The sequence below is a fragment of the Idiotropiscis lumnitzeri genome, chromosome 12, assembly GCF_059441095.1.
Source record: "Idiotropiscis lumnitzeri isolate Australia: NSW breed Sydney's pygmy pipehorse chromosome 12, RoL_Ilum_1.0, whole genome shotgun sequence".
Lineage (NCBI taxonomy): Eukaryota > Metazoa > Chordata > Actinopteri > Syngnathiformes > Syngnathidae > Idiotropiscis > Idiotropiscis lumnitzeri.
In genome coordinates, this window is record NC_142402.1 from 10993604 (window position 1) to 11011644 (window position 18041).

An 18041-nucleotide genomic window follows, 5' to 3' on the forward strand; every position below is an offset into this window, starting at 1 on the left:
GTTTATAGTTTGACAAACGTGTACAGCATCATGTACAGGTATGTTCATTCAACCCGCGCAGAAGCAAGGGCGGCTTTTTTTCTTTTCTGGACAGAGTGATACAAAAGACAATGTGTGCTGCTCAGCACAACTATTTACACATTCTAAAAGGCGTACATGTCATCAAAATGGTCGTTGTTATTTACATTATCTATACACAAGATCCTCCCAGCCGACGTCCTGCTGTGAAGAGACAAAATCAGATTGGAGTGTTAAATACCTACAAATATATAAATACAATAAAAGGGGAAAAAAAGCAATGAGCAGAAATCACAATAAATCATAAATTATACGATCATAATAATAAATGTACCTATGAGTTGTTGAGGAGGGTGTTCTGGATGCTCTCAAACACGATGGAGTAGATGTCGTCTTTCGACATCATTCCGTCGAGGTACTCTAAATGGGAAAATTCGCCACTTTTTAAAATGTCAGAAAGGATGCAAACAAGTTAAGTTTGCATTTGGGGCAAGTGAGGCAGTGCTCCACCAGATAGAGCAAATGACACTAAACAGCAAAATTATCTCAAATGTCCTTTTCTTTTTTCAACACAAAGTCTGTCCGTTCATTGCTGTTTTGGGAAGCTGAATTGTGTGCAACGTAAACAGCCTCATGGTTGTGACAGCAATTTGTTTTCTTTATAGGCTCAGGAGCACAAATGATGGAGACCTACAAAGTCTGCCATGTAACGAAGGACTGTAAAAGCAGGCCAGGAAACAATTTACATTTGGTATTTCTTTGTTCCTCTGGCTGCGAACTTGCACACTAAAACAATTGATCAGGTGGATTCCATATTGTGGGATTTTGCATTTGTTCTTTTTAGTCCAATGTCTTAGTATAGCAATCAAGCGAACTTGGCAACCTATTCTTTTCTGTCCAGTAAGTCAAAAAATCCTTACCTTTAGTAGTTAGAGTTGCTTGCCCAATAGTAGAGTCACTTAGCATGTCCTTTTGAATCCAAAGTTCAACCAAGTTTTTTTCTGCCCAATACTTTAGTTTTTTTTTACCCATTAGCTAACTAGTTTAGCAGGCAAACTAACACAGCAGCCTTCTTTTCTGTCCCATAAGTAGCTAGCCAGGCTAGTTTGTTGTTGCCAAGTAGTTTACTTACATAGCTTGTTCTTTTATGTCAGAAGTTTAGCCTAGTCCTCGTGACTGATTACCCAATCTAGTTTAGCAGGGATGCTAACTTAGCAACCTATTCTTTCCTATTTAGTAGGAAGCTAATTTTTACAGATGGACTTGCTTCAGTCGGGTTAAAGTATGTATTGCCTGGTCGTTTATTCATGTTGCTTACATGTCCGATTATTCTTCAATGGTTTTAATTTTTTTCTGACCAATTTTAGTCCAATGATTAGTCTAGTTTAGCAGTCAGGCTAACTTAGCAGCCATTAGTGATTTAGCCCAGTTTTACGGTTTAACAAAGTGCCCGGTGGTGGTGGTAGTGTTTGTTTTTTAGTAAGTGGCCTGCCAAAGGAAATTGGTTTTCCACCATTGCTCGTCTTAACCTACCTATTCTGTCACAATGGCTCTCCATTTGTTTGCGGTGCTTCAGATACATGGGCCAGACGTGGCCGTCAAACAGACCAGGAGGGTCGGGGACCGTGTATGTTCTCGTACTGCGGGGACACAATCAGAACCGTATTGGAAGACTGAAATAATTGCGACCGTTATCATGACAATGGCGGGAGAGTCCGATACCTTCTCCTTGTTTTGCACTCCTCATAAGGAAGTGAAATGTAGAAGCACCTGTCGTACACGTCGATGAGAGGCCTGCAAAAATATGAGCTGCTTTAGTTATGACAAGCTTTTGAGGTCTGGAGGTTACTACTGACGTGTCATCAAGTGGGTGACCCACTTGTAGTTGTAGATGAGGAAGCCCTCCACAATGAGAATATGGATCCCTTTCTGGTCCGAGCCGCATTCCTCGGCTTCGGGTGACAGTCTGACGCCATGGGAGCGGGCAAACTTAACTGGGTTCTCTTGCCAGCCTTTCAGTGTGCTGACCATGGCCTCCATGTCCAGAGCCGAAATGACTAGCGGGGTAGGGAAAAAGAAAGAAAAGCCCGTTTCAGCACATTTGGGCCTCACTAATCTGCTGATAACAAACATTAGTCACTGTTAGCAAATATCTCTGGCATTCACATGGAATACCGTGTGGATTTATAATTTTTAGACTTAGGATTGGATGGTTACCAAACCAAAAAAAAGGGAAATGTGCAGGAAAGTAAAAGTACATTACTGAATAAGGTTTTCCTACGCGAAAATCCATTCTTACCATCCCACTGTCTAAAGCCGTCCTCCCCGACTTCTATTTGATCGGGTTTCTGAAATAACAGTCACCAGTGAAACATTGCTGCAACCTAGTAACCCGTCGCAGCTGATTACGCCTGGACAGGGCAAGTCAAGGACCCGTCTCCACCCAAAGAAGTGCACAATTTTTGGGGTATATTTTGCTTGGATTCGTCCGTGATAGTTTAGCCCAGTCAGGATTGTAGTCACAATCCAGAGCGATGATCCTTGAAAAGATCGCAAGAGGGATCAGATCCTGTTTACAAGGTGTTTCATCAGATTAAAATGTTTTGGGGGATTAATTTAGTAGATTATATGGATGAGGTATTTCACAGAGTTGTTACTCAATGCATGGATGACAAAAATCTTATCATGTAATTCTGTTTGGGGGCGGGGCTTAATTTGGTGGATCCTACAAACTTGGTAACTCATTGAATGGTAAAGCAAAGAAAAGGTATCAGATTTAATTCAGTAAATCCTACGGACCAAAAGTAAATCGACAAAAGATGAAAACTTTAGGGGAGTTCATTCATTTGATATTTCAGAACGTGGAAAGTGATAGATGGCTGATTCCTACTCAGTTACGGTAGGCGAGTGCGATTCTCCGTCTGTCTTGTATTGTCTGTCCACGTGACCTGAGTTTCAGCAACGTGCACCATAAAAAAAGATTTACAATTGCTTTCATAGCCAGTCAATTCGCAAAACCTTTCTTTTGGTCTTCAAGAGGGGACCGCCCGTCCTTGACGATTGGCTGTCCAGGTGACAATCAGCCACTTGTGTTAATAGGCTACTGCCATGACAGGACAGAATTTTAGGCTTGCGTCCTCAAGTGCAATCAGTGTCGCGTACCTTCATCGCCATCGACTCTTACCTTGAAAAAGTCATCCTGGTGCACCACGCAGCAGTTGGGCAACGTCCTGAGCAGTTTGTTAGTCAGGGTGGTCTTGCCACCGTTGGTCACTCTGTGGAATGGACAAAGGGAAATGACCTTTGATGTCAAGAACTATGGATCATAGAGTGGGTCAAATGGATCCTCACCCTCCAATGCCAATGATGAATTTCATGTTGGTCGCCTTTGTTTGGAATCAAGTAACTAAAAGATGGGGAACCCCTCTACGCTAAATCTCTCTCAAAACCTTCACCTCCCTCTCGGACCTCGGCCTTTCCCCTCTTTTACTACTTCATTGAAAGACAATCTCAGGGTGGGCTATTTAAAGGATGAGAGCCACCTGGAGCACCAATCAGATCGCGTTTCATGGAGGAGGCGGGATCTTATTTGCATACAAGCCCAAAAATGTTTCCACCTGTTGGGGGGGGGGTGTCAGACGCAGGAATGTCGCACCTCAGAAGCTTCTTAAAACAGTGCTTTGATGCCAAGCAGCGATTTTAACAAGTGCACCTAAATTTAAACTCTGCAAGTGAATCAAAAGAGTTTGGGAGTTTTCAAGGGGAAAACCACAGTGGTGCTATATTTGGCTCACTCGGCATCACACATATTTCTGATGCAACTGGGCGGAGTTTGTGGCAGGAAGCCAAGGCGAGTCATGCTCCGCTCTAAGGGGTCGTAAAAAAAAAAAAAAAAAAACTCCTGCAGCTAGGGTAGGGTTGCTGACTAAGTGCAAGCTGCACGTATCTCATGTTTGTTTTTTTTATGGCCAGAAATGACTGGATATCTTATCCCATTCACGTGTATGGAAGTGAACTTTGCTTCATTTGTTCAAGAGCACGTGATTACGAATATAAAAGTGGCAAACATTCACGGATATACGGATTAATATAGTATAATAAGTAATTGTATGTCCTATATTCTGTTGATATCGGTATATAAACTGTATTTACGCTATAGCAGGGTCAGGTTTGGGGTTGGAGTTAGAATTCCGTTCTTATTGGCTTCGGGTTATTGGGTTTATTAAAGAGGGGTGGCATTCTATTGTGGACACTCATGCAACAACCTTACAATCAAATCAGCTTATTAATAAACCACACATGCAAGGTGGATGGATCACTTTGGCAAAGGAGAAGTGCTCATTTACACAGATTTCGGTGTATGTACTCGAAACTAATTGGTGTTTTATAGAAAAAGTCTTTCGATCATTGAGTTCAGCTAATTTTAAGTGTTTGTGACCTCATTTTTGTTCAATAGCTAAATTTTTGTACCTTATCTAAAGTTTATTACAGTTCAGCAACTTAGCTTGTCCTGCTTAGTCATAAAATATCGCAAAGCTAAAATATATAATGTAAATGTGGCTATGTTGTGCGAATAGTGATAACAAATATTCTTGAATGAACTTGTAATATGTCAGAGTGTCTCCCACAATACTGTCAGGTGACACATATCCAAAACAAGTCATGTCCTAAATATGTATATGATTAATAACCTTGACCAGGAAGTGTCAAAAGCATACTTGACGGGAAGCGATCACAAGTGGGCCAAGGTTGTATTGAGAAAGTAAATCATCACGACACATTCAGCATGACAAGCTTGTTTATTCTTCCTTTAGTTCCCTTTTTAAATATTACAAACAGCATGTCAAATTTTTATAAATAACACTTTTATCATCTTTGATTTGGCTTCATTGACAATTTCCATCTGGCAAAAAAACGATGCATTAATGACAGAAAATAATCAGATATCAACAAGCATGCCAACTTTGCATTGCCCAACAACAACTTCATCATTGCACATGAATTAATCACATGGTATTCATAATAACAAAAATATGTAAGACACCTTCCCCCCCCCCCCAAAAAAAAAAAAAAAATATATATATATATATATATACGCATACACATCCCCTTCATGCGATTGAAGTACGAGCTCGTGTGCATGTTCATCATGTCCTTGATGAGATGTGAGTGACAAATTTTCTTGCATGTTTCTCATCCAGTCAGGCCGTCTCATCTCGAGCAAGCTTCACCATCCAAAGTGCTGCAATGCAAACACACAAAATTCAGTTTTTACAACTAAAACAATCCCCATATATTAATGAATGTTGCTCACACGTCACAAAAACACAGGAAGTGGTTTGATTTAGTGTCAGATAATACAGGTATGTCAGACACCATGAGAATTAGCCCTCTAGTGGTGCGAGGCTGTAACTGCAATTATAATTCCATCAACATGCAACATTAAAATTTGGATGGCCGATAAGCCATCAATTTAAAACTCAGTTAACTTCAATGGAACTATTTATTTATTTATTTACATTTTCAATGAACATCATAAAATATTTTGCTGACCCTGTGAAATCCATGGAATTGGTTTCTGTTTATAATTCAAACAAATATAAGTGAATGTTTAACATCAGTAATTTTGATTTTTTTTTTAAAAAAAACTTTATTTACAGCATAAAACTTTAGTACAGAGCCCCTTGAGTGAGTTTAAAATAAATACACCTCTTGTCTAACCTTAAAAAAAAAAAAGAAAAATGTTGCAAATCTGAAAAGTGGTTCAATAAATTTTGCTTAAAGTCATTTCAATAAAGTTAAGAGTTTGGTGTTTGTATTTTTTTAAAACTTTGATCTCAGGGCTAGTGTTAGGTAGTTGAAGAAGTCCAATATTTTTAAAATAATATTTTTTAATTGAATGTCACTCATGTCATGTGCACTTAAATAGAGAGCACCGAAGCTGTTATGAAATTTTCTGAGATAAAATGAGAGTCGTGTGGCCGTAATATAAACTTGACTCCCGACCAACACATTCGTTCTATATGTGATGCTGGCTGCCCACATGGCAGGCGCACCCGAATAGAAAAACGTTTTCCTTCCATGTGTGTGTTGGTTGAGTCAGCACTTATATACCAGGACTTGTCTCCATGCCAACGATATACACAGACAACATGTTACTGGGTCACTAGGTTCTCTTGCTCCTCGTGAAAATTTTTTCTCTTTCACTGACACTATAGGAGCCGAGATTAGAATACAAAAAAATAAAGAAAAGTAAAAGAGAAGAGGACAGTGAAAATGAACAATTAACAGAAAGAATGTATGAATGTAATTCCGGCTCCTTCCAACCCGTATAAAATCAATGTGCTTTAACATGCCAGGAGATTAGAGCTGTTCTAAAGAGTTAAAACGACATAAGACGAAGCATAGCAATTTTGCAGAGAACAAGCAAAATAGATGGACTGAAATAATCTTATTAAAGTGCAAGCAGGACAAAAAAAATTGATCATGATTCAGGTACTGGCTTAGTCCACATCAGAAAATAGGCAAAACTATTTTATTGTTATTTTCCAAACTAAAAGCAATGTTTAAAATTTTGTATTTTGATGAAACACCAAAAATAATCTTCATGGGACCAGACCACAACTTAACAATATATCGAAATCCAGTGGTGCCTTGACATACGAGAGATCTAATTCACGAAATTCCGGGATATGAGTCATTCTATGACCTTTTTTTTTGTTTGTTGCAAATTTGAGGTACTCGCGCTGTATGGTGGCAATGAACTCAACTCAACTCACTTCACATAAAGCGGCAGCATAGCAGAACAATTCTTGAAAAAGAGGCTTCATGCTATTTATTGCCAATCCCGGTAAAACTTGACTGTCAAATGAACAGAAATCACCATAATTGCATTTAAAACAACCACAAAGCATTGCCTAAAGTCCACTTATCTTAAGGAAAATGACGCAAATCTCTATAGACGAGCTAATGAATCACATAAACATTGTGGTGTTCTAAACTTAAAGCAAAAGATATTTGAACAAAAATAGTGAAGCAACACATCTAGACGATATGACACTTCTCACAGGCATTTACTTTAGCTGTTCTGACAATATATTCTGTGTTCTTAAAGTTTTTTGTGAAAAACGGCCAACATTTTGAAGTGGCCCCCCGTATCAACGAATAATAACTAAAGAACACAGTCCCCTCAAGATATCATTGAGAAAATATTCCCAAAAAACTATCTCAACTGAGCGGAGCTGTAATCACATCAAATATTGCCGATGACTTAATAAATTAAAGTGTGTCAATGCTTCTTCCCCGGCTTGAACCTTGTCGGGAATTCCCAGACCAGCTGAAGGCTAATGTGATCCGGCGTACGGATCGCTACCGAATGGCGGGACGAAAGCAGAGCACATTTCCTCCAATTTCAGGACGCCATGTGCGACGCAGATCAATTTGCCTGGCTTGGGTTGGCCCAGGGCCTCGCTGTTTAAAAATAGAACCTATCCCATGCGCGTACAGGACGACTTAAAAAGATTAGCAGCTGCACTTTATGTAACGCTGGCGTCCTCGGGGAATATGAGGTGCGAGGATTGTGTGACCCATCCACACCCACACAAACACACTGAGCTAGCATGTGACTTAGCACACGTAAAGTCAAGCCATAGAAAAAGCAACAAAACCGAGGACAATTTCCTGGTTACGCATTAACACAAAGGGCCAAATATGAATGATACAGTATAGCTATAAATATAAATATAAAACCAGGTAGGAAAGAGTACGTATTAACATGCCGTTTGTTTCTATAAATCTCTGCAAGTACACACATTTGGAAAGGAAAACTTCTACGACGTTCCAAGGAAATTACAATGTCCCATGACTGGTGAACTATTTTTAGAACAGGACTACAGGCTACTCACATGGTCCTTGGGGGGCTACCCTCAGGAACCGAATTGGTGACCCCCTGCACTAGAGTCATTCTTAACTGTCATACTACAAGTTGCGGAAAAAAGCAAACCACGGCTAGATTTTTTTGGGGGGGAAAAGCAAAACACAAAATTGTTAGTGTGGTGATAAAGCCAAAGAAAAAGCACAGCCACACTTACTGAGCTAATTCCATTTTGTCATTTTGCAGGAAAGTTCTCATCTTTGTTTTGAGGGCATTATTATAATATATATCATTTAATAGTTACTCATTTTGGATGCATACTTTTACAGAATTCTTTTTCACAGATGTTGGCGTTTTTGTCAGATAGTTCAAATACTGTTATAAAATGAGTTTAACAACAGAAATGATTAGCCATCCATCCCCGCCCTCGGGCCAATGTACCTGCCATGCATGTGTTTGTAATGTGGGAGAAAACTGCAGTACCCGAGAAAAACCCACGCAAGCATGGGGAGAACATTCAAACTCCACACAGGAAGGCTGGAGCCAGAATCGAACCCTTTACCTCCGAACGGTGAGGCGGTCGTGCTAACCGGTTAACCACCGTGCTGCCTTAGAAATGATTAATTATTATTAACTTGATTATACCGCTACATTATAACATCTAAAACTGGGGTTACCAACCTTTTTGAAACTTAGAGCTCCTTTTTGGGTAATGAATACTGCTGAAAAGTACAACCTCGGAAATTACAAATTTGCTCAAATAACCTTTAAATATTATTCATAAATTATATTATTTTAAGACACCGAACATGTTAAAGATTTCTCACAATAATATGCAACAAGATTTCTAATGCACTCTGCCAGTACCCGCGGGCACTAGGTTGGTGACCCAGATCTTGAATATTCAATGTAATTAGATTTCAGAAATGTTTAGTGTAAAAGTGGTCTAAGTCCAACCATCAGGAAATGTGCTGTTTGCAATGATGGAAAGAACTTTGATTATTTTTATTTTTTTACCACCGGATTTATTTCTTCAATTAACTTAAAAATTAAAAAAAAAAAAGTGTTTAGCTACACGCTGCATTTTTCTGAATTCACACTCATTATGCAATACATTTTATCGGTACGTAACTGTAATACCATCTATCAAATTGTAGTCTTCTTGAATTTATTAGCTTAGTTTCAGATCTTAGCTTACTATCCTCAAAGAGACATGCCAAGTAGGAGCGCCGTATTAGCGTGACTCGTCAAAGTGCGTGTTTGGTGTCGTAACTCACTCACTGTACATCCCCCATCACAGCTGCCCTATTTCACCAGCTACTGTAACGCACCGAGTCCAGAGCTCGCCTTTCCTGACATTCCCACCCCCGACCCGACGCGACAATCTTTATGGCAGCAATTATCAAAGTGTGATTGACCACTGAGGTACCACAAGTGATACACAGGCTCTCTCCAGTGGTATGCAAAACAATGATATAATTGAATACACATAAAATTGATAGCATTTTAAACATTAAATACAATCACACATACTGGAATAAAGAGTTTTGAGTAAAAAATTTAATATGAACACGAGAAGGCAGCAGTGAACAATCAGCAGTTTGGCAAATAGCAAACAATTCTAACCAAACATCTCTCTCTCTCTCTCTCTCTCTCTCTCGAACATTTAGGCCTACTATGTTACTGTATTTTGTTGTTGCTCATTAAGGTGGGACTTGTAGAGTCAAGCATTTTTTTTCGAGATAGTACATGGTGTGAAAATTTGAGAAGCATGGCCCTCTCTATGGCGTCGGCGATGCGAGTTCCCTGAGGTTGGCGGGCGACCTAATGCCGGAGTTGGGGAGCCCACTGACATTACAAACCAGCCTTGCGTCACGCCAACCTTACCTTTGAAAGTCAGATGTCGCGGCCAATCTCGGCCGTTGTTGGCTTTGGGCTTGAAAGAAGGAGGCAAGAAGATCTCAGTCAGTAGGACCACTACAGTAATTAATCATCCATTCCTGGGTCAAAGTGTCATCGGCGGAAAACCCTTATTATAGAGGCAATGCATTTAGGTCACATTTGAAACTTCTTAAAATTAACTGTCATAAAAGCATCAATTCAGTTAACCAAATTATTCTCCCTTGCCACGTAGAAAATAATGGAAGTAGAAATCATTTGGTTTCCTTAGTAACCACTGTTTGATTGACACGTCAAAATGTGTGCATGGCCGTGTACATTACAGTGCAGAATGAGGTCACCTTTCTTTGGTCTGCGGCAAGTTTGCGTTCTGCTGTTCTTGCTCCAGTCTGCACACAAACAAAGACTCTGTAATTTTGTGACGCTATAATAATAATAATATTAATAATGATGATGATGACTATTATTATTATTATAACAAAAGATGTAATTCTTTTAAAATAATAACCGTTATGTAATGAATTACTAGAATAAATGCTTCAGAAAAAGACAACAACATATAACATATTTCATTTTAAAAACTGTAACATATATAAAAAATCATAATAAAAACATTAATAATGAAAAATAAAAACAACATCATCCATAAAGGCGTCTAAGAAAAATAAAAAAGGGACTCTATATTTAAAAAAAAATGCAATGTACAACATTATTATAAATGTAATTGAGAAACATTACATGACTCGTGTTTTTTGGGGGGATAAATCTATAAGTAACATAAACATAATTTAAGTTGGAACAACTTTAAAATATAAAATATTTATGACAATAGTGTTTGTTGTTGCACAACAAAGTGAGATGTTTGCTCCAAAACAATTTCCTGAGTTGTTTTTATTTTTATCATTAAGTTGGCGACAATACAAGGCATAATTAGTTTTTTTACAAACTCTTATTTCTTTTTAAAAATAAGGCAAAGCCAATTTTCCACATTAGCAAAACTTAAAACATTTTGTTGAATTTCCCTAGTTTATTGAAGCTTATTGCCTTTACATTTCGAGTGCACCCAACTTTTTTTTTTTTTTTACAATGTAAAGAAAACAAAGGCAATTTTTAGGCGTAAATAGATCCCCAATTTTTGGGGAATCAGATAAACAAATAAAAAAAACCATCATATATTACATTCAAATAAAGTTAGAATTATTGTAAGGTGATCAGTAACTAATTGCTACAATGTAATCCTCCTCAGAAAACATAAAATATATAGAAACTGCAATGTAATCATTTCAATAAAACGATAAGAATGATAAAACAAGCTGGTCTTTAAACTATCCCATTGCATCATTGCTGCGACACTCACCTGGCTTTTATCTTCTCATCATCGTACCTGACGAGTAGGGACAGATAAACGTGTTAAAATCAGCTCTTGTTGTTGTTTTTCATTGACGTGGAGCTCGGTGGTTTCTACTCACTGCAGCACACACTCGGGCACCTGCACGTGCTCCATGGGGATGAGCAGGCTCAGCTCGTGCAGCGCGTGCACGTAGCGGATCTTGTCGAGGAACTTCACGCTGAACAGAAGCGTACAAGAAATGTCATCCATTATCATTTTAAATTGTTTGTAGGTGTGAAGGTGAGCTTATTTACACACCTTTCATACATTTTGGTTTCCAAAGGTGTCTTAACAAAAATTTACATTGAAAGAACCTTTTTAGATAATATTTACTTATTACTTTTCAAAAAATTACATATTTTACTATATATAAATATATTTTTTGACTGATATCAAAACTATTTTTCCTTTTTCCCCACCATAGCACGACAGAGTTTTCAGATATTTTCTTTTTTTTTTAGTTTGACCTATAAAAGCTTGCGATATACGGATTTTACCGTGCATTGCAATTCATAGCTCTGACATTTCATAAGGAAAAAAAATCTATATGTTGCCGAATCTAAACCTTAATTCATAAATATATTACTAGGGCAGCAAAAAATATTGCATTGCAATAAGGGCATGTACACTACACATATTGCAAACAAGCAATGTGGGTAAAATGGTTAAAACTTAAAAAATGTTTTTGTTTTCTGCTGGAAGTATAAAGTACCCTGGTAATAATTTCAAAATCAATTTGGAACGAATCAATTTGTGTCATACCTTTAAATTAAAACTCTTGATGAGGGTTGTTCACATCACTGTTCAATTTACAGTATATGACGAAGCAATTAATGAAAAGCATGTTTTTTTTTTCACTAGTCACCTGATGAAAGGTCTGGAGATGGCCAGGATTGTCCGAATGAACCACGTCGGGTGAACAATGATGAGACACTTAAGATTCTTCCTCAATCTGCGATGACAATTAAAAAAAAAAAAGGAATCTCATTTCACTATTGGATTCCCACCTGAACCAAGGTTCTTACTTCCTGTCAATCATCTGGTAGCATCTCTTCAGCCAGCCGATGCCGGGCATCTTCCTGCGTGGCGTGGCTCCGTTCAGGTAGATGATCATGTAGTCATCAGCGACTAGCAGCTCCAGGCTGCTCACCACGTACCTAAACACACACACACACGCATGAGTTTAGAGAAGTCGAGCATGAGCATGCCTCCTAAGTACTTACAAGAAGAGGTTCTCCATGATGTACGAGTAGTCATCACAGCTGCTGTCTGGGAGGTAGCAGGCTGCAAACACGATGATGGCATTCAGGCCTTCCCCGTAATAGCCTGCATGGGGAAACGGAGCGGATCAATAACAATGCCGTTACGATTGCTTCTTTGTCAAAGTTACTGTTAAGATTCAAACGCCATTCCAGCTGTTTCTGCACTAAATAGGGCTAGATTGTAACTCACTCCACCATTGTATGACATTTTAAGTGGAGTGAGTTGTATTGCATCGCATTATAATTGGAGAATATGGTAATGTAACTGGACGGAATTGGATTGTATCACATTTGATCTGGCGTGAATCGTGTAGTAATTGGAGTAAATTGCATCCTACTTTCACTGTGTTGTATATTAATTAGAGTAAATCTTTTTCAATTGGAGTAAATATTTTTGCATTTGTCTGGAGTTGTCACAAATTAATTTGAGTGAATTGCATCACGATTTATTCAGATAAAATTGGATTATTGTGATCAAAGTGCCTCTTATTGTATGGTAACGTGAGTTGATTGAAATGTATCATCATTTGAATAAATCATATAGAATCAGAAAGTAATATGAGTGAATTGTATCGTGTTATATTGCATTTGTATAGGTCGTACATTTTCAAGATTTTTTTTTACTGGAGCCACATCGTATACTAATCGGATTGTATCAAACTCATATCATAATTGGAATCGGATCGTACAGTAATTGGTGTGAATCCTCAAAATGGGCGTGAAGGTTATAGAATATCAGTGGGAGTAGCTCTATATTTCTTGAGCTGCATAGTTTGACATAGCCGTGTATGGGTAAGTGAATCGCATCACTGATTCCTGGGACAGGACATCTTAAGAGACATCAAGTGACAGTTTTTGATGAGACCACCGCTCAGAGACAACTCACCCCCGTGCGTGACCACCCTGAGGTATGGTCTGATGACCTGCATGTCGATGCGCTGCTCCTGGTCGCCGATGATGACCGTTCGCCACAGGCGGCCCGATGAGTCCCTCTCCTCCTCTCCTTCGCCTGGGAGACATTTGGCGCTGGCCACTGGGGTGTCATCTGGATAAAAACAGGAAAAGAAGTGAACGTTGTTGTCTTCCGAAAGGCTGAATTGGAGTATTATTATTCCTACACTAGATGTAGCTTTGATTTAATTGAGATGTCTTTGATATAACTCACATATGTGTCGTCGATATTTGGGGTCTTTGATGTTATTCATGTTTCTTTTTTATAATTGAAACTATATCGATATTTACCTGTATTAGGATCGTCGGGATGTGTCTTTGATACTTGACAAAAAAAAATATCTAAAAATCCAATTAACAATGCATTCTAAAATACGCCCATGAAAATAAACATCAAAGTAAAAACTTTTTTATTTGTATTTTTTTTTAATTTTCTGGACTGAAAAAGACTGATGTTACACCGTGTTACGTGTTAAAATCTGTCTTTGATATTGGACGATTTTTTTTTCATTGTCTTTGATGATTGACTACTTTTTCTTTACATGGTGCTTTTTCAAAGATAACTATTTTATGTATATGTCTTTGATATTGGACTATTTGATATTTTGATCTTTGATATATTCTGTCTTTGATATTGTACGTTTTTAATTATACTATTTTTTTATCCATATTGTACTATAAGCATTTTTGATATTCGAACAGGTCTTCCCTGTTTGATGTTAGACTGTAGTATTGTTACTTTCTGCGTCTTTGATGTTGCAACTAATGTATTTGCTATTATTACTATTTACTCATATTTATCCTTGATTAGACTGTTCAATACTGGACAGAGTGTCTTGATCATTTTCATCCTGATGCCATAGTCCTTTCTGTTGTGCCTAACGAAGTTTCTACAAACCTTCCCACTCCAGCTCATTGCCGTTATTGGCAAAATCCAGCGAGTCTGTGTCGTCGGGGGTCTCGATGTCATCCACGTTGATGTCCAGGTCGTCGGAGAGCAGCGAGCCCTCGCTATGCTCCAATGACAGGTTCATGTCGGGGGCGGTCAGCGTGCGCCGCTTGGACTGGTCCCTGGCGCACCCTCCCACATTCAAACTACACGGGGGGTCTAAGCCAAGAAGCCAGTAAGGGAAATGTTTACATGACACAAAAACATGTCATTGGTTCACGTACTGGTGGTCCTGTTGTCTGTCAGGCCACACATGGAATCGCCATCTTCTGGTAGAGGCCTGTGGAGAGACACAACTTAATGGACACAGCATTAGGTACACCTGTACACATAGTTTAGCCCACCCTGACCACTTGGGGCCAGTATAAAACTGACGTATATACGATACTTGGAATTCTGTACAGTCGACAGCTCAGCTCCTCGCAGAGGATAAAGACTGTATGACTGTGAGTACTGTTAGATTTTTATGTCTACATGTTTTGCTGCACCATTTGAGCTTGAATAACAGTTGCTTGAATTGTTATCTATCTGCGTTTCCAATTATTTGTTAACATTAGCATTTAGCTAGTGAACTAAAGGCTAAGCTTTAATGTGACGTCTCCCATCTCGAAAAACTAATGCATTGATCTGAAATCCCCAAAAGGAGACAAAAGGCGATTACCTGGGGAAATCCTCATCTTGCCACTCGTCCTTGACTTCCATGCTGTCCATGCGTAAAGTGGCCTCCGCTGTGCCCATCACGTACGGAGATTCGTCGGAAATCAGCTCGCTGAGTCTGAAAAATACACAAAGCAGCACGGATCAATGAGCCACATTCATTTTAAGTCAAATTTGAACTTTGATCGTTGTCTTTATTTTTGCATTTACAATTAGACTCTGCAGCATTGTGGGCAGAGTGGTTGTAAGGCCGGGGGTTTGACTCTCCGTTTCCCATGCTCACGTGTGTTTCTCCAAATACTAATTTTTTCCTCCCATATTCTAAAAAAACCCGTTTCTTACATGTTGGTGATATTCAGCACTATTGCTCTTTGGCATTAGACAGCATATGTGGTTATTCAATATTTGTCAGCGACGTTCGTCTTTATGTGTCCTATATTGAACTATATTGGTCACAACATAGTGATCCAGGCACTAGTGAACATCACGTGTGTCAATAATGTGCATATAAGTGTGTGAGGGGCAGGGTTCATTGTAGAGTCCATTTGTTCACTGGTTTGGCAATGATGTGACACGCACACATACATGCAGAGGGAGCCAAAAACAGCAACTATGAGACTAAAAGGCCTTCGGGCGACAAAACGCTGCTCACGTTGTTCTGATCAGATTGAAAATGGAGGTTAGCGAATTGCATTTTCTAACTAAAAGGGCCTCAGGGGGCCAAAGGCTGAAAAGAAGTCATGAGACACATTTATGGCCTGCAGCTGCAAAGTGGTGGCAACAAAGACTCAACAGAGCAATGCTGACGGACACCTTTTAAGCTGCCAAAGCAAAAGACAAGAAACTTCTCTTTAAAGTTACAAACCACGCGCGCAGTTCATATTCGATATTTGATGTTCGCTTCAACGAAAAGTCAAATTTGTCTCTGAAGTTAACAGAAAGATTCAGCAAAAAGCAAAAAAAGGAAAATTTCCATCAATGTACGTTTGCTTCTTCATTTAAAGCCCTTAATTAAAAACATACTTCATCTTACTTCACTCACTCATCGTTGATGTTTAACTAGACTCTACAGCATGGGGTCTTCAATCCTGTTCCTTGAGGGCCGGTGTCCTGCCTGTTTTCCAACTCTCCCAGCTGCACCACACCTGATTCAAATAATCAGGATTGGGATCTAGCTTCTGCAGACTTTGCTGATTATCTGATCATTTGAATCAGGTGAGTGGCATCAGGCAGCGATGGAAAACAGGCAGGACAACGGCCCTTGAGGAACAGGATTGAGGACCCCGTGCTCTGCAGTGACCTGAAGATGTGTTTGGCAGTATTTTGACGTTTCTAATCCAGGGGTGGGCAAACTTTTTGATTGGCGGGCCACAATGGGTTCTAGAATTTGACAGAGGGGGCCGGACCAGGAGCAGATGGATGGAGTGTTTTGGTAACCTCAACTCATCGGAAAAAAAAAATAAGTGAACAAAAGCATTACAACAAACTATATGTGTTTGACACACCAGAGTATTTAAAATATAAAAAATTAACAAGGTTTATTCATTTAATTTTTTTCAAGTTCGGCGGGCCGCATATGGCCCCCGGACCGTAGTTTGCCCATGCCTGTTCTAATCGCTACTGCCACCTGTGCCCCCAAAAAGTAATTGGACAGTCCTTTCTTCGCATGCAGGTGTCATGGTTTTCCTTAGTTTTGCTTTCCTCTGAGAAGGCACCTGATTTGAACCAAAAAATGCACACAAGCTTTTCCTGAAAATATATTTATTTTATGCACTGCAGTAAATTTTATGTTTGGGGGATGTGGTGGCGTAGATCGTATGACCTAGTACTGCTGGTTCTACTCGACCACTGTTTCCCTATTTCCCATTTGTATTAAGTACTAAAAGACGAGTTCAGCATATTGGAATTTGATTTACCAAGTCGATAACATATCACCTGCAAACATTACAACAACCGGGGTGTCAGAATTTCACTGTGGATTCTTTTCCCTGACGTGGCTGCAGGACTCGTATGTGATTGTGATCCAACTTGAGTCTGCTTGCAGTTCCTTGTAAAAGTACTTTGCACACTTCCAGTGAGTCTATTTAGCCTTTCAATATCAAATCGTGTGCTGAATTTAAAGGTTATGTTGTACAGCTACTTTCATTGGCCAGAAAGTAAGTCGGTTGTGTTCACTCCTACAACGGCGCAAAGGCCTTTTTTTCTCCCTGTGAAAACACCAAATGGGCACTCTTTATGTTTATGAAAATGAGAATTCCATTTTATTGTTGATGTTTTCCAAAACGCCAACACTTGGTTAAAAGGCATGAATCATCAACATAAAATGAGTTTTGAAGTTCAATAAATCATGCAGTCACTTCATCGAAGTCTATTAATCATCTTTGTTTACGAAAACCTTTTGGTATGTTTGACATGTGAACAATCCAGGGCGGACTCCGCCTCTCAACCGACATCCGCCGCTTTCGACTACATCGTTGAATGAAATCAAAAGTGCAGTAAACGTCAAATCTGCACACAGGCAAGCCGCTGCGTGCGTGCGTGCGTGTACTCACATAAGAGACGAGCGGCTGTGTGATGCGATGACAACGATGTGCCTTCAAAGACGGCCGAGCATCCCCCGTCTGGCAGGAGGGAGCCTCTGCGAGCGATCCTTTTAGGAGCAAGAAACGTGAGCTGTCAAATCCATCCTAGCTGACATTTGCTGCTCGACAAAAAGAGCAGAAAAACATCATCCTTCTGTGCTCTTCACCTCTGCGGACTGTCCCCTCTGCTAAAGCCACGCCTCTTCTAATCCTGCGATGATGATGTCATCCATATGCTGTTTATGTAATCAAAGCAGCCTCGTCTTTAGAATTCAGTGCCTGCAGGACAGCACGTTTCTCGCCTCTCCTCTTCTTCGTCACGTTCCTTCTATTTGTCATCTGGTGTGTTTATTTTTAAAATGCACTCACGCACTGACCAGTGAGGAGGTTTCCACTCTGCTGTTACTAGGCAACCGCATCCTCCTCCTCCTCTCTCAGTCCCTTTTAAGCTCTCTCACTC

General features: G+C 39.5%; 2 protein-coding genes across 4 annotated transcripts; both read right to left on the bottom strand.

Annotated features, from left to right (window-relative positions):
• On the bottom strand, positions 1–3500 carry LOC148325895 (nicotinamide riboside kinase 2-like). The gene is made up of 8 exons (XM_088310950.1): positions 3370–3500; positions 3203–3293; positions 2318–2366; positions 1898–2075; positions 1741–1812; positions 1552–1658; positions 353–438; positions 1–222 (listed from the first exon to the last, which is right to left on the bottom strand). The coding sequence occupies exons 1-7, from the start codon at positions 3393–3395 to the stop codon at positions 353–355; spliced, it is 609 nt and encodes a 202-aa protein (XP_088167076.1). The 5' UTR covers positions 3396–3500; the 3' UTR covers positions 1–222.
• A 1641-nt stretch (positions 3501–5141) lies between these two features.
• atcayb (ATCAY kinesin light chain interacting caytaxin b) lies at positions 5142–18041 on the bottom strand. Of its 3 annotated transcripts, XM_088311426.1 has the most exons (14): positions 17749–18041; positions 17552–17649; positions 15004–15117; positions 14567–14622; positions 14292–14501; positions 13329–13487; positions 12404–12506; positions 12206–12337; positions 12046–12132; positions 11260–11358; positions 11148–11174; positions 10132–10179; positions 9779–9827; positions 5142–5260 (listed from the first exon to the last, which is right to left on the bottom strand). In XM_088311426.1, the coding sequence occupies exons 3-13, from the start codon at positions 15078–15080 to the stop codon at positions 9788–9790; spliced, it is 1038 nt and encodes a 345-aa protein (XP_088167552.1). In that variant the 5' UTR covers positions 15081–15117; positions 17552–17649; positions 17749–18041; the 3' UTR covers positions 5142–5260; positions 9779–9787. The 3 variants fall into 3 exon arrangements, with proteins under 3 accessions (XP_088167552.1, XP_088167551.1, XP_088167553.1); XM_088311425.1 differs by having other exon boundaries at positions 17552–18041; XM_088311427.1 differs by lacking the exons at positions 17552–17649; positions 17749–18041 and adding an exon at positions 16042–16149.

Excerpts from the sequence above, each read along its gene's own strand:
- LOC148325895 (XM_088310950.1), bottom strand. The coding sequence starts at position 3,395 with ATGAAATTCATCATTGGCATTGGAGG. Across the intron at positions 1,659-1,740 it reads GAGTGCAAAACAAGGAGAAG|TACGAGAACATACACGGTCC; the intron begins GTATCGGACTCT and ends GTGTCCCCGCAG. Across the intron at positions 439-1,551 it reads GAGCCATTGTGACAGAATAG|AGTACCTCGACGGAATGATG; the intron begins GTAGGTTAAGAC and ends TTTCCCATTTAG.
- atcayb (XM_088311426.1), bottom strand. The coding sequence starts at position 15,080 with ATGGGCACAGCGGAGGCCACTTTACGCATGGACAGCATGGAAGTCAAG. Across the intron at positions 14,502-14,566 it reads GACAGACAACAGGACCACCA|ACCCCCCGTGTAGTTTGAAT; the intron begins GTACGTGAACCA and ends TTCTTGGCTTAG. Across the intron at positions 9,828-10,131 it reads TTGCCGCAGACCAAAGAAAG|CCCAAAGCCAACAACGGCCG; the intron begins GTGACCTCATTC and ends CCTTCTTTCAAG.